The sequence below is a fragment of the Anas platyrhynchos genome, chromosome 10, assembly GCF_047663525.1.
Source record: "Anas platyrhynchos isolate ZD024472 breed Pekin duck chromosome 10, IASCAAS_PekinDuck_T2T, whole genome shotgun sequence".
Lineage (NCBI taxonomy): Eukaryota > Metazoa > Chordata > Aves > Anseriformes > Anatidae > Anas > Anas platyrhynchos.
In genome coordinates, this window is record NC_092596.1 from 6,821,962 (window position 1) to 6,837,497 (window position 15,536).

The 15,536-nt window shown below is 37.6% G+C and overlaps 1 protein-coding gene across 12 annotated transcripts in view; it reads left to right on the forward strand.

The window, feature by feature from the left end:
- Positions 1-15,536, forward strand: part of ZDHHC15 (zDHHC palmitoyltransferase 15) — a 65,661-nt gene that overhangs the window by 39,215 nt on the left and 10,910 nt on the right. For 4 of the 12 annotated variants that reach the window (XM_038184184.2, XM_072042941.1, XM_072042938.1 and 1 more), the window contains 8 exons: positions 1,159-1,185; positions 3,548-3,642; positions 6,052-6,121; positions 6,732-6,764; positions 7,830-7,950; positions 9,760-9,892; positions 11,055-11,181; positions 12,603-12,712. In XM_038184184.2, the coding sequence (XP_038040112.1) occupies positions 1,159-1,185; positions 3,548-3,642; positions 6,052-6,121; positions 6,732-6,764; positions 7,830-7,950; positions 9,760-9,892; positions 11,055-11,181; positions 12,603-12,712 (716 nt within the window). The other 8 variants (XM_038184186.2, XM_038184191.2, XM_027464972.3 and 5 more) reach the window with 5 other exon arrangements.

Here is a 15,536-nt window from a genome sequence, read left to right on the forward strand (position 1 = left end):
GCAACAAATGAAAGGAAAACTGAGTTTTCTGACACTCTTGTTCATCTGTAATTGAGTGCAGAGAGGCACAACAAATATTTGGTCTCTTTTCATTTCCATTTTTGTATCACGAAGATTGCAGATCAAAGTTGTTTATTAGTGTGGTTTTGAGGACAGCTACTTTTATTAGTTATTATTCTGATTTACCTTTTCCAAGGTTATTTGTTTTCAAGTAGGATGACAGAGTGAGTCTTGAGGGGTAGAGTCTCTGCAGGTGCTGGCCACAGGCTAGAAATGAAAAGCTGCGATCTCAATCTTTTTTTTTTTCTCATTGGTGTTAAAAAAAAAAAAAAAAAAAAGGGTCATCACAGGTAGGTGAAAATCTTTGGGTCATTTAACAGTACCACCTTGTTTCTCTAAGATCACTATGACTCTGGGAAGTGAGCTGTGGTCACTGTGTCCTTATCATTTCTGTTAAACTTGGATGATGGCTTTCACTGACTTTGAAAATAGTCAGGATGAGTAGCTGCGGAGCAGTGCACGCGTTGCTGCTTGCTCTAGGTAGCTTTGTTAGTAGGGACTGTTAGGATTACAGTCAGGCAAGGAGGAGTTGTAAAAACTGCGAGTAGGAGCTGTGAAAACTGTTGTGTTGTTACCACGTATCCTTTGTGTCTGATAAAGCAAAGCCAAGACAACAGCTAATTTATTTTTATGCTGATGGAGAAATGAATTGGGACATGGCTTACTGTGGAGGATCAAGACCACTGAGAGATCAGTGGAAAGCAGGCTTATGAGCACATCCATACAGATGCTGCTTGGGCAGTTGCTAGATAATCTTGGCAGTATCAGGGCAACAGGACTGTCACCAGTGGATTTGTTTCTTTGTTTGTGATACTTTTAATATACAAATATACATGTGTGTGTGTTTTATATCAAGGGACATTGCAGCGTAAGTAGCAGTGAATGAACATCTTGTGGGTGTCATTTGTGAGTAAACAATTCTTATGGATACTTTGAATGCTAACCAGTAGGATTTTTTAGTCTGCTGTGTTGAATTTGAACTTTTTTTTTTTTTTTTTTAAATAAATCCAAGTTTTTATAGTTAGAAATGTCATTTGGCACAAACCTTACTGGGAATACTATTTGCTCTGTAATCAGTTTTTTTTTTTTCTTTTTCAGTGACTCTCAGCAACCCTGTGGAAAAAGGTATGTACATTTAATTTATAACGTGATATTAAGTGCTTGTGTAAAAAGATTCATGAATATTTTAAATAAAATGCCCAAAATACAGTCCAGGAATTTTTTTTCAACTTACATATTCTCGCAGTGTTTCCCTTCTGTAATTACACATCATTATGACGTATATACATCATGCGTTGTTAGAAATGCTGTAACTTTTGGATATATTGGGAAATACCCCAGTTTAGTTGCAGTATATGAACAACAACATGAAAAGGCTGTGATCTACTTAAAAAAATATATAAATAAATAAATTAATTAAAAACAACTATACACATCTGTCCCTATATGCCCACACATCTCTTCTTCCTTTCTATTTTAGGTTTCCAGAGCTGCTTTTACAAGCTAAACAAAAAAGATCAATTCTGTTCTGTGGCTTGCCTTTTTTTTTTTTCCCTTGTTTTATTTAATCTTGCATTGAAAGCTATTTCTTATGCTTTGTTTAGGGCAGCTTTTGCAAAACCAAATGTTTTTGGTTTCAGTTAGCCAATAACCATACATCAGTAGGAACATAGTAACTGAGTTACTGCCACAGGGGAGTTGGAGCAAAGGTTTCTGTGCCATTACTGCTCGACCTGTGCATTTCCCAGGTGCAGGTGGTCATGCACCCCTGAAAGCCCTGAGACAGTGTCAGGTGGTCACCAAACGCCTCGGGCAGAGCAGCAAGATTGCTTGCTGAGACCTTTTCTAGTGCTGCATTGTTGGAGGCCACAATGTGTTCTAAGGGTAAGGAGTTAGTGGCCATTTTCGTATTCATCTGCTCTCTTTGGCATTAGGCATTTGGCTCCTATCAGTGGCCTCTTACCTCCATTTCCTTTGGCATGGTTGTGAAGTGTAGCAGAAGGTGTTGCCGTTTTCAGATGGCAAACTGTTCCGTGGAGAACAGTGCCAGCTAACACTTCAAGGATCTTCTGGATTCCTGCATTAAGTAAATTCTCTTTCCACTTGAGGGCTGTCCTAGTACTTGAAACTCTTACAGAAAGTGTGATGTTAATGATTGTTCAGCAAAAAAAGTTACTAGTTGCCAAATATTTTCATGCTTCTCCAGGTCAGCTTCCTGTAATATATGCTGTTTTGCTTTATCAGTTAAACAGTTGTAAGATTTTTCCCCTTAAATACTGATTTAAAAATGATTGGGTTCCATCTACACTTAGCATGAGGATTACATCTCAAACTTAAGAGCGCAGTAATGAATTATCATTGATTCACGTGATTAGTCCCACAGCCCATCACATTCCTGTGAGGTGTACTTTGTGAGGTGTGCCATCTCTTCAGAAACTCTCAAACTATTTTCACACAGTCTGCAAAATTAGGAATTTTTTGGATTTTAGGTTTCTCTTTCCACTAGTAGTAGTTACTTTTAATCTTAGTTTGCTGAATTTGAAATTTAAAAGAAACAAGGGAAATGAAGATATTACTGTAATTACGTAGTGTGTTTAAATAAAACTGTTTGAGATGTCTTAGTGAGTCTTCACTATTAAAGAAATAAATAGTTTGTGTAGCTGAAGGATAGTTGTCCTTTCTGAATGTGACTTTCTGAACCACAATATGCCTTGCGCCTGCCCAGAGGTTTGGTATATTGAAATAAGGTTACTCTGAGGCATGCCGGATTTCATGTGGCCACGTTGTGTCCAGTGGATTACAATTGTTTCTCAGTAATCACAAGACATGTTTTCCTTATTTTGAGGGGTGTTTTCCTGTTTTATCGTATCAACTCTGACAGGCCAAAAGATGTTGAATAGGACATTTGACTTCTCTGGTAATCTAAAGCTCTGCTGGAGCATGCTATTTCTTTCAAATATTGTAAGTGGTGAAAAATGCGTTGCATGGATGAGCAGTACAGGGATAACAGGGTACTGTGAGTATAAGTGCATTCAGTAGCAACGGAACCCAAAACTTGGAGATGCTGGAGTATCGCCGTATTTAGCCTTCATGCTGCTCAGCACCAGCCAGTTCTGTTTTGCCTGTGCCCAGGATGTGGAAAAGAGGCAGGAATCCTGCAATGCCTGGTGGCAGTGTTGTCGCCTGCCCTGTGGGTTGACATCTCTCACAGCTGTGTGCTTCTCTGCCCATACAAGTGGGCTGGCTGGAGATGGGGAGGTTTGTGAGATTGGTGTCCCCTCACTGCAGCCGCAGAGCCCTCAAGTTCTACTGACCTCTTGGCCCTAAGGTTTAGCTGTGCAATAATAATGGTTGAAATACAAACCTTCTTTTTTTCCTCTTTTTTTGTCATTGTTTTGAAAGATTGGAATTGTGCCCATTGTAAATGGAACTTTTGCTTAAGAAATTATTGTTCTGCTTTTGTTTTTTTGTTGTGTTTTTTTTTTAGTGGCCTATCTTATAATATTCCATATTCTCTTTGTGCTCTTTGTGTGGACGTATTGGAAGTCTATTTTTACTCTCCCAGTGCAGCCAGGCAAAAAGGTAAGAATCCAAACACTTCGCATTCATTGTTGAGTGAAGCAGGGATACTAATGAAAACTCAAAGAAGATAACCTAGAGTTATCCATAAAAACTGAGTAGTTTACTGTTCTGAGAATCCTTTGACTCCCCAAAGAGCATGATTTAAATCAGACATGGTGTTAAGTATAAAGCTACACTTTTTTAGGTATTCCAGGAACAGGTAGGATTTTTAATGTTGAGAATAGGATTTATGATTATTACCTTACATATTTATAGTGGCTTTGATCTCTAAGCATTTAACAAGTTGGAAGTGAAATCCTGAGAACGTTGCTTAACCTAGCCAGACTGGAGTCCTGTGAGTAAGGAGCTATGGCTTTATTTTTGTCTTCCTTGAAGATGTCACAGCACAAGTAGAAACGGGTGCATTTTTAATGGCAGTGGGGTTTCTTGATCTCCACAGCTGCATTGTTGTGGTGGGAACATTCTGTGTGCTTCCAAGGCTCAGCACTGCCTGTAGCCCTTTGCTAGTTGGGAGTAGGCTTCTTTACAGCAGTTAAGCTCGTCCCATTTGTCAGACTTGTTCTTGTGACAGTGAGGAATAGAAGAATCAATTTAATTTTAAACATGATGAAATTCTGATGTGACATGGCTGTGACGGTGAGGACTGTGGCTATGTGCATAGCATATGCTAGGTGATGGATAGCTCCAGTAACCACCAGTACTTGTTACCTCCCTGGTCAACAGCATCATAAAAGATAAATACAAGAATATACTACAGTGAAGAGAAACGGGTGCACGGTGACAAAACCACATTATTTCGGAAGTTATACTTTAGCTAAGGATGTGGTATTGTTTTTTTGATGTAGATAGCTTATTTTAGGGCAAGAGTCTGATTTAGGGCACAGGACAGTCAGGTAGACATTTGCTTCTATTGTTTTTCTGCCGAATATTTACTTTTTTTCGTGGAGGTCAGATTGAACTATTTTGCATTTTGTGTTACTGCTTTATAAAATACCAATAAAACATTGTGTTTAGAGCAATGGAAAAGGTGTGTGACTCTTGAAATATTCATGGCCATAATCTAATCCAAATTACAAGAATATGAGTTTATAAATAACTAATTCCAGTGTTAGAAAAATATAGCTGGGGGACAGGTTCTTGCTCACAAGGAAAGTGCTTGAAATGTCATTATCACTGTTATTAATGCTATTTGTGAAAAAGTCGAAAGCAGTAACAGTAGTAGCAATTAGAGTATGTTGCTTTGTGATCTTAATTTCACTTCTGCATTTTTTCCTGATGTACTGTGTAGTATTCTGCCTGTCCAGCACTTACGTTCTCACTCTATCTCCTTAACCAATATATTTTCCTCTTAGATTAATCCTGTTAGAAGGAGTGTGAGATAAAAATGTTTCCAAACTTGACTAGATTTGAAAAATTCTCTCCTCTACCCATGAGTAACTGGTTCTCTCATGACTTCTGCTTTTAGTATCATATGTCCTATGCTGACAAAGAACGCTACGAAAATGAAGAAAGGCCAGAGGTGCAGAGGCAGATTCTTGCCGAAATTGCCAGGAAGTTGCCAGTGTACACAAGAACAGGGAATGGAGGTCAGCTAAGCAGAGTTTTGTTTCTCTAAAACAAGCAAATCAAGCAGCATATGCTGGTAATGCAGATTATAGTACATCCTGATGCCATTGCATACACTGCATAGCTTTTGTACTAAGAATTTTCACATCTTTCTTGTCAGGTTTTATGTTTGGGAAAACCAAAAAAAGCCTTTAACACCTGGTTCATCTTCAGTGGAGTACCAAGTTCTGGCTCTGAGTAGCAATATGTTACCCTTTGTACTTAGAGTTCAACAGCCTGCTTACATTGTCTGAGTTTAATAGTTGCAGTAGTAATAATAATATACCAAAATCTGTAGTGATTTTTACTTTAAAAAGAGTGTAGCTTACAGATGCAGGGCATACGGTCCAAACATCTGTTCATTGAATTGTTCTGTGAGTAAATGTATCCTGCAGTCCTTTCCAAGTGTTTTTCAGACTGGAAGTTCTGGCCTGTTCATTTCTGTCAGACGAACCAAAGAATTCTGAAGTAAGGAGCTGCAGTATAGCCGATTATCAACATGGAATGTACTGAAAGTCCGAGTAAATGTAGAAGCCAGAAGGAAGTGTACAGTTCCATTTTAGTTGTTTTATGCTGATCGCATGCTTTTTGCAGTGAGGAGAGTTCCCTGCGTGTACAAATCTCTAGAACTGCGAGCATTGCTTATCTGATTATGACCTGGCAGCAAATCTCAGCTGCAAATGCACTCATCTTTTACAGAGATAAAGGGAAAGAATATAGATAGTTTGAAAATGAGCAGAATATTAACAAATATGAAAAAAAAAAAACAACTATTATTTGCTATTAACGTGTCTTTAATTACAGGTATTCGATTCTGTGATAGATGCCAGCTGATAAAACCAGATCGTTGTCACCATTGTTCTGTTTGTGCTATGTAAGTTAATGGATTGTTTGTCACTGAAATGAATGTACCCTCTAAGTTATGCGAATGTGCTGGTTCTTCACGTATCTTTTTGCATACTTGGATGTAAAGGTACGCGAGTACCTCTGTTCCAGCTGCAGCCAGCAGCATATGTACATGTGTGACAGCATGAAGGTTTGCATTCTGCTCTTTGTGGCCCTGAAGTGTTTGCAGTTCCCACACCTACAAATCTGTGAGCGTTAAGGTGATAGGAAGCTTGCTGTCTGATAAAAGATTAACTGATTGCCTGTAGCAGGTTAAGTAAAGTGCAATTTTTACTTTTTAATATAGTAGGCCTTTACAAGTGGTGTTTTGCAAAAGTTTTAAGTGCTCTGGGGCGGGAACCATTTTTTTTTTTTTTATCTTGCAGAATACCAAAGACATTGGCAGATCTTGAACAAATAATAAATGTTCCATCTTAAAATTATACCTACCTTAAAAAAAAAATCAGCGAGAGTATCATCTTGAGTTTGTGTCATGTGGAAATCTGCCCAAAAAAGGGGGGGGCTTTTGCTACTGATCTGCAGTTGCCAATTATGTACCAAATATAAGTCTTCCATTTTTCCTTTTTGTCCTTTTGCAGATGTGTGCTAAAAATGGATCATCACTGTCCATGGTATGTCCTAGATTCTGGTTTGTAATTTTCTGAAAAAGGAGGCTGTTTAGATAGATTTATTCTGTAGAATAGCGTCTGTATGCCTCTTTCAGTTTACACCATATTGGGAGATTTATAAAATAATTACACTTTGAAATCGCCTGAAACATTTTTATTTTTGAAAGACAGATCGTTCATGTTTGTTCTATTAACTACATGTAAAAAGCTGTTTTATAGATGTAATTTAAAATCCATCTGCTAATTCACTGTGACTATTACTCAAATTGTAAATGGACTTCAACTAACCCCTTAATTTTGTTATGTAGTACTTTGAGCATGCAGTTGGTGGTTGCTTTCAATAATAATATTTGCATGCAATTTGTTTGTGAAATGAAGCCTGCCACCTGTGCATGGTCAAAGATACTTTGTGTAGAATGGTGCATGGAAATATTAAGCTTTATTCTTTTTGAGAATTGCTGCTACTAAATCTCTTAGAGTTCTCCTTTTTAAAAAGGGAAGATCTCAGAAATCAAAAGCAATGCAGACACTTCCCCACCTGAACACCCACGGCATTCCTAAATTTAGGGGGTTTTTCAAACATGAGTTGTGAAAGAAATGCCTATGTTTTTATCTGCACTCCCTTGTTTCATTTTAGAGTTGCCCTGTGCATGGAGAATTAGAATCAAATTTGTTTGATTTGTTTCATATGTAATCAAACAAGTGGTGAATCTGGTTTCTGAGCTGTGCTAATGAATAGAAGTAAAACAGAAATCCCAGATCTGATTACCGCTGCAGATCAGAAACAGACACGAGCAATTAGGATCTGCCTCTGTGACAAATTTACCAGAGTTACCAACTTTAAAACAGCTCTCGACAGTACAAACTGTGTTTTTACTTGGCAAAGTCTTCAAGTGAAAAGCAAAACGACTTCAGTTATATTTCGTTTAGACCACTAAGGGGAGCTGTTTATTGATGAAATTACATTGTATAATGAAGAGGGTTAATAACCTCCCCCACAATGTAGTACTTGCTGTGTTATAACTGTGCTGCGCATATCCTGATTCTAACATTGCTTTTGTTCCCTAGGGTGAATAACTGCATTGGATTCTCTAACTACAAGTTCTTCCTACTCTTCTTAGCCTATTCTTTGTTGTATTGCTTGTATATTGCTGCAACAGTCTTCAAGTACTTCATTAAGTATTGGACAGTAAGTCATGGAATCTGATTACTTTTTTGTATCTTCTGAGCTGGTGGGATTTAGGCACTCTAGTTACTTGTTTGTTTTCAGTCAGTGGAGGGTTTGTGTTTGTTCTATAAGGTGTGGGGTTTTTTTGAGCCCGTATTTGAGTGTAACTCCCAATATGTCTGAACTCCACACAGTGAGGAGAAAATAGACTTTGGGAATTTCTAATCACAGGGATAGCTTCTGAAAAACAAGTTCTTTCTTGTACAAATGTATATGAACATGTGTATCTTAGATTCTTTTGAATTTATCACAAGTTTATTAGCTTAGAAAACTCAAATATCATTCAAAATAAGATATACTTCACTGAAAGAGAGCCTAAGATTGCAGTTTACTAAAATGTTCTGGTGATTTTTCAATATACATCAGGGTATATCGTCAGCCCTATCACCAGAGTTGGAGGTGGGGTTAGACAGAGTTAGGGGTAAACATAGCCTGAGTTAGGTTAGCCTCTTCTTAGACGTAAATGTGGTTAATCTTCCCACATCAAAATACAGCTGTTGTTGGCCGGTCAGACCTCCTTATTGGGGAGGGAGAAGGACGGGTGTAAAAAGCCAACAACCACCAACTTCTACTGATTATAGAAATAGTTGTCTTCTAGGTAGAAATTCTTAGCTGTCAACATTTGATGCCTTTAAAGTGGTTGCAAGAATACCTCCTACGTAATTCTGTCTTATTACAGGAAACCATTAATTGTGGGTGGGTGTTTTTCTTTTATGTTGTTTCCTGAATTGCCTGGGCATATTTCTTTTATCTTTGTCTATATTCCTATCTTAAGGATGAGGTCCCTTGCCCATAGGGATACAGCAAGTAAAGAAAGGTGTAGACTGCAGACCTGTAGACTAAACCTGGGGTTGCCACCATACTACTCACTCTTAACTGATGGTTTCCAGCAGCTTCGTGTTTTGAAGAGTGTCAGCTCCCTTCTCTGTTCTGATATCAAAGCATAACATCCTAGCACTGATATGTACATATTTACTGAACGATGTCAAAAAAAAAAAATTTTTTTTCTAATCCCCATATGACTCCTTTCTTGATTTAAAAGTTGATGGAAATAAAACATGTTTCTTACTCAGTTATCAATGGTCATTTATATGAAGGCAATACCACCTGGCAACTAAGCTAAGGGAGACCTTATGTCTCTGGTCTTTTTTCTTTAATGTCCCCTGTGCTGTCAGCTCTACATGACAGTGTTTAAGTAACATAACTTTGCTGTGCATTAACTTATTAATTCCTCTTTAAAAAAAAAAAAAAAAAGTCTAATCACCTACAAAAAATGCCTCCTGAGATATTCATGAGACACTGGCAGGAATTATTTTTTATGCTAAGAAAGGCACAGAGACTTCAACTCTCTGCTTGCATATGTATGGTGTACAAACGCTTAGAGGAAATTTTTTTTTTTTGCTTTGGGGTCCCCACAGCCCGTCTGTAGATGTATACGTATAAGGAGGAGTTCAAGAGCTTGTGCCTGCCTGTTTCCCTGTGGACACAGGACAGTCTTGTGCCCAGGTGGGAAGACAGCATGATTTTACTGGCTCTGTCACATGTAGAAAGTTAGTAGCATACCACTCCTTCAGCTGTGGTTATGGGAGGGGAAAAGAATCAGATCACTTCTTTGTCTTTTCTTGCTTTTTATAGTAAGGTGTAACTTTTTGTATAATAGTTTGGTAACTTAAAATAAGTGTTCTAGAGGATATCTTTCTTCTCTGGGAAGAAAGAATTATCAGCTTTTATTTGTTCTTATCACTTGTTCTGTGTTTCTTCTCTTTCTAGGGAGAACTGACTAATGGACGTTCCAAATTTCACGTCCTTTTCCTTCTCTTTGTGGCGGTTATGTTCTTTGTAAGCCTTATGTTTCTGTTTGGCTACCACTGCTGGCTTGTCAGTAGAAACAGATCTACTTTAGGTAAGGCTCTCGTGTCTTGCTTAGGTGAGACACTCCATTAAGCAGTGCTGTAACAAGAAAGAGGGGAAAAAATATATTCTACTGTATGTTCTTGCTCGCTTGTGAGGGGAGGAGGATTTAAGGTCTTGGCACAGTGCTGCAGAAATTTCTTGCTGCAAATGAGCTGCATTTATTAGCTGATGTGACAAAAGCTTTGTTAGGGAAACTAGAGCTTTAAAGTGTAAGAGTCCAATTATACAAATGTTATGCATATGTGTAACTACATTTGCTGTGAAATGAGTGCAGCTTTTCAGGAATAATGGTTGTTTATTCTCATATGTTGGAGTGCATCCTAAGCCTGGTGAGGTTGGGAAAAACAATGTCCATCTTCAGTGACAAAGGCAAAGAAATTAGGACTGTAAAATTAAGCCGTTGAAATCAAAACCTGAAGCAGTATGATTTTATGGAGTGATTTCTTTTTCTTTCCTCAGATAAGCTGTTCAAATTTTAAAGATTTTTGGATAAAGTTCTATAACAAAACAGTGTCAAGAGCTTGAGCAAATACTCAGATTTTGTATAATTATTAACTTTAAAACTCAATTTCAAGGGGCATTGAAGCTCATCTAGCCCAAAACATCAGACCTCTGCAGCAGCTTAGAAGGTAGATAAAATTGTTTCTAGTGCACTCAAGGTTCTCCTCCCCTCTCTTTCTTTTTTAGTATCATTTATCACCATAACAGAGGGCCTGTCTGCGTATGTTTGTTCATTATATCATTAACGAATGAGGCAATTTAAGTCTCCAGTGCTACTTCTGCAGTATGCGTTGAAGACAGACCTACTTAATTCTGCAGGTTTTTGATTTAGAAATTTCTACCCCCTTTTTTAAACAAATTTAATTCAAAGATCTTCTAACTCTATTTTGTAGTTTAAACAGGCTGATTTTAGTTCAGTTTGATTATTCCATGAAGTTAATTTTCCAAGACCAAATTCCTGCCTTCAGTTTGAAAGTCTTTGCAGGCTTGCAAAATAAGAAACCTATTATTTTCACACTTTGTGTCTTTGTAATGCTAGCTAATAATCTGGCAAATCGTGTTGTCCTTAGATGGCTACAACATGCACAGTCCTGTTTCAGTGTATTTGGCATTGATTTTCATTTTTTCACTGAAATTGCATCTGTATGTAGAGGCTTTCTCAGCTCCAGTGTTTCAAAATGGCCCAGATAAAAACGGATTCAATCTTGGCTTTGTAAAGAATCTTCAACAAGTGTTTGGAGAAGAGAAAAAGCTGTGGTTACTGCCTATTGCCTCTAGGTAAGTAATAATCAAGTCAGTGCTAAAAGCTGATAGAATTAACTAAAGGGACTGACTTCTAAATCTCTTGTATGGCCTCACATGTTATGTCTATTACTGTGTGGCTTGGCTGCCTGCTATTGTACATCGCTGTAAATGCACCAGCAGGCACCACCTGTGTTAATCCCGTACACAAGAAGTCTGGAAGTGAAAGCTTTCTGTCAGGTAAACGCACACACAGGGTGTTTGAACTTTCTTTTTAGACTCCTGGCAACATGTGGATGGGTGTTCACTGCAAAGATGCTGATTTCTTCATCCTCAGACTCCTGTGGCTGAAATGATTTATGCTATTTAATTTAGGGGAAGGTGTCATTTTGGCACTTAGTCGACCAGCAATAAAGTATACTCCAATTAAATTCCTTTAGTTATTGCACCCAATTTAAAATAACTTCATTGCACAGCAACTTGAAACTTTTTCAAGTAGTGGTGTATAAGATCTAAGACCCAGTTGCATCCCAAGTGCCATCTGTTTTCTGCTTCTAAGAATAGTCCAAGGGAAAAGATTAGCACAGGAAGCCTTGCTGTTAATGAAAGGCAGCACAGAATGCTAGTCAGAGGCACGTTAACAAAGTGTGTAGTAATCCTAGGGACAATCAATGCCCAGGTTATTTTCCTTGGGTAAGGATAAATTCAGAAGAGAAAGGTACTTCAGCTAATTTACAGTTCCTCTGTATAGGCTGCTGGATGTTAAGAATTAAAATATGGGGCAGACCAATCTGTAACAACCTTGTTAGTTTATTTTACATGAATTTCAGTAATTTGTTTGATATCCATACACACAAACACATTTATATTTGGTAGAGTATAGGAAAAACAGCTTTCCCAGTTTTAGATTTTTTGCATGGGGTATTTTTTTCCCATGTTATTTACAGGTCTAGGTCACAGGAAAGTCGGTCTTGTCTTTCAGTACATTTGACTAAGATTGGGGCCATTTCCTGGTGGGCATCATTCAAACACTTAAGTATAATTTCTGCTCTGAAGAGTCTATGGTATAGATAAAAACTGGTAAAATTGCTCTTTCTACATGAATATTTTCCTTAGTTCCATCTCACTTCTAGCTCTCCTTAACTTTTTTTTCTGTTGTATCCAAATATCTTGATCAAGTTACACATTAAATTCTGCTAGAAATTACTTCATTCAGGATATAGGTTTTAATTTTATTCTCCAAAAAGCTTGAAGGAATTAAGGTTTGAATCTAGTAAAATTTAGTATTTCAGCTGCTACAAAAAATAAACACAGTATTTTTCAAAGCTTTAAAGCATATTAAGTAAACATTGGATATTTCAGTTTGCCTCTGCAAACAAAAAGAACATGTGTAGAAATAATAATCCTTCAGAATCACTTGCTACTTCTTTACAGCATTTTTATATCTTTGTATGCAGCCAGGGTGATGGACATTTTTTCCCAATGAGAGCTTTGTGTGAAGCTCAGAATCCTCTCCTAGCAAATGAAGAGCAGTGGGAAGATGATGGAATAGATGAAGAGCCTCATGGTAAGGTAGCCCTGAAGGAAATTAGTTGTGTCTTGAGCTACAGTGACTAATTCCTGAATTATGAGAGCTAATCAAATTTAAAAAACAGTGCGTTGGCTAAATCGCTAGGCAGCTCTGACTTGACTAATGAACACAAAAGAAAAATAAGCTCTACTTTGAAATCAGGTGTGTGTGTTTTTTTGTTGTTGGTGGTGGTTTTTTGTTTGTTTGTTTGTTTGTTTAGTAGTAGCTTTATACTTGCAAATAAATGGACTGAGAGATTGTTACAAGTTGCAGAAAGAAATTGAAATTTCCACAAACTGGACGTATTTATGTATAAACGCTGTTGTGTGCAGCGCAGTTACTGGAGACATAAAGCTGTGCCTACAAAAATAAAAAGACTAAGAGGTTTTAACATGCATTTATCCTCTGAGAGTTTGAAAATGTGCATGCAAGCACCTGCATGTAGTGTTACATTTAGGAAGCTACTTTATACTTGGTTCAGTTTTAGTACAAGAAGATAAAAGTTTATTTGGTTTTGATACTATAACACTTACAGATTAGACAGTACCTATCCAAGTGCTATCTCTAATCTTTATAAAATATATACGCTGAGAGCAATTCTGGGTGAACTGGCATGTTTGTACAATAGATTTAATCAGTTTCTGAAATGATAACGTATTTTTTATGCTATGGATGTCCTATTAGAAAAAAGACTTTATATATATATATACATTCTTTGATTTTTGTGAGATGCATCCAAAATTAGTTTAATGGTTTGTTACTACTACTATTCTCTGCTCGTACTTGAGGGTTTTTTTCTTACATATTTATCACCAGGCTTTGGTCGTTGGAGAATACAGTATGTAGCAGAATATCAGGGTTAATGTCAGGGTTCATATTTATCATGTTACCAGCATTCAGAAATCCTGCTGCTAAGTTAAGCAAGAGTTCATATTTTTTTGTTTTGTTTTTTCTGTAGACCAAGGATGTCATCCACATTTATAGTAACAGTAAAACTGACAGCAACTTTACCGCATGCTATAGGAAAGACAATTAGATTCCCTTGAAAGAAACATCATAAGCTCCCTGTTCTTTTCACTTCTACAGAATGGTGAAAGCCTGTTTAATTCTAAGGTTGCTGTAATTACCGGATCAAGCAAGTATGCTTGGAGAACCAAATACCACTGCTTTATTGTTCAGAGACGTGGTTTCCATAGTCACTTTGTTTATTGCTACAGAACAGTTTTCAGAAACTTTGCCAGTCATGTCCCCTCTCATGGCATACATTTTAACGATAGGTGCACAATGTATGTTTGAGAACACATGAGGAAGGCAGTTGTCTTGGTTAAAAGGGAAAACAAGAACTTTCCACGTGAATTTTTGTATAGGTGTGTGAAATACCATGCAATGAGCTCTTTAATCTGAGCAGCACAGTATTTGCTCTTCAGTCTCTGGTTAGGTCTTACTTGCAACCATTTGTTCCACTGCAAAATAAACAGCCTGTGTTTTTTCCAAGGCATGCTGCATGTACTGCTGGGAAAGTGTACTCTCCAGGATTTTGTGAATAGGGCTAAAGAGGCTCATTTCAGCTTTACTTCAGATTAACTGCTTTAATTAGTTAGTGTTTGTGTGGGTAGAAAACTATCTGTTCCTCCTGTTTTGTTCTATATATTTTGGCAGTGATAAGGTAACACAAATTGACTGTAAAAATAACAAAATATGGCATCTCTGTGTATTGCTTATGATGCTTAAAATAACTCCTTTAGGAATCAATCTGAAGTTGTTCCAACTTTTCCAAAGTACAAAAATTCACTGAATAAAAAATTAATTCATCACTGTCAAACATTTTCATACTTGCATGAATTTTGGCCAAGTCGGATCCCAGAATCTGAATCTGGAGCTTACATGAAGTCCCACAGTTTGTAGTGCTTATCAAATAAATGGCCTTTACTAGTCTTTCTTGGTGAAAAAAATGTTTGCAGTTTTAATCCAAGAACCTGTAAAGCTGTAACGATGGTAGAATAGAACATCTTTCTGTCTTACAAAAGCCAATCTGAGGCTGTGCACAGGGAAACACAAAAGTGAGAAAACAGGCTGAGCACTTTCCATGAGGGGATGGCTAGCTGTTAGGATATGGACCTCGGGCCACGACTGGAGAAGATTTTTTTGTTTTCTTTCTGTAGAGAGTGTGAAGTAAAGATGGGAACAAGAAATAAAACAATGCCCTAGGTAACAACAATGTGTCTTGTGTGTCTACAAACAAGTGATTTGGAGCTGGAATTCAGCTGCTAGTGCAAACATAGAGAGGAATCCACTTCCCTTATTCTTCTTACAAACAGCCAAATCCTCCTTTCACCTCTCAGTCTGAACATCTGAATTTTGCAAGATAAAATCCCTCAAGGGGATTAGGGGGAGTGCATGTGGCTGTCTCTGTCAACGATCTAGTTTCACAAGCGCAGGGATGCACAAGAGCTTTCATCAAAAAGCTCTGTAGCAGACAAGGGATGCCTGAGTCTTCACTCCATGACCACCAGGTAGGGTCGCAACTGATTCAATAACAATGCATGTAAAATACTTTAAAGTAGTTTTCTGATACATGATACATCTATCTCTTAGAGCATTTTTTCTAAACTTGTCATTGTACCATTTTGCCTGTGCAGATAACAAATGTCTCTTTATCATTTTGAGTAATGTAAAAGATTGTTGGGGGAGACATCACCTGGACATTAATCACCCACAGACAAAGCAGGAGCTGAGTAAGCATAGAAAGGCAGGTGTTTCGATCCTGCAGTTGTAGGAGATGGCACTGCCAGCTGCATCAAGAGCAGAGTAATAACTGCCC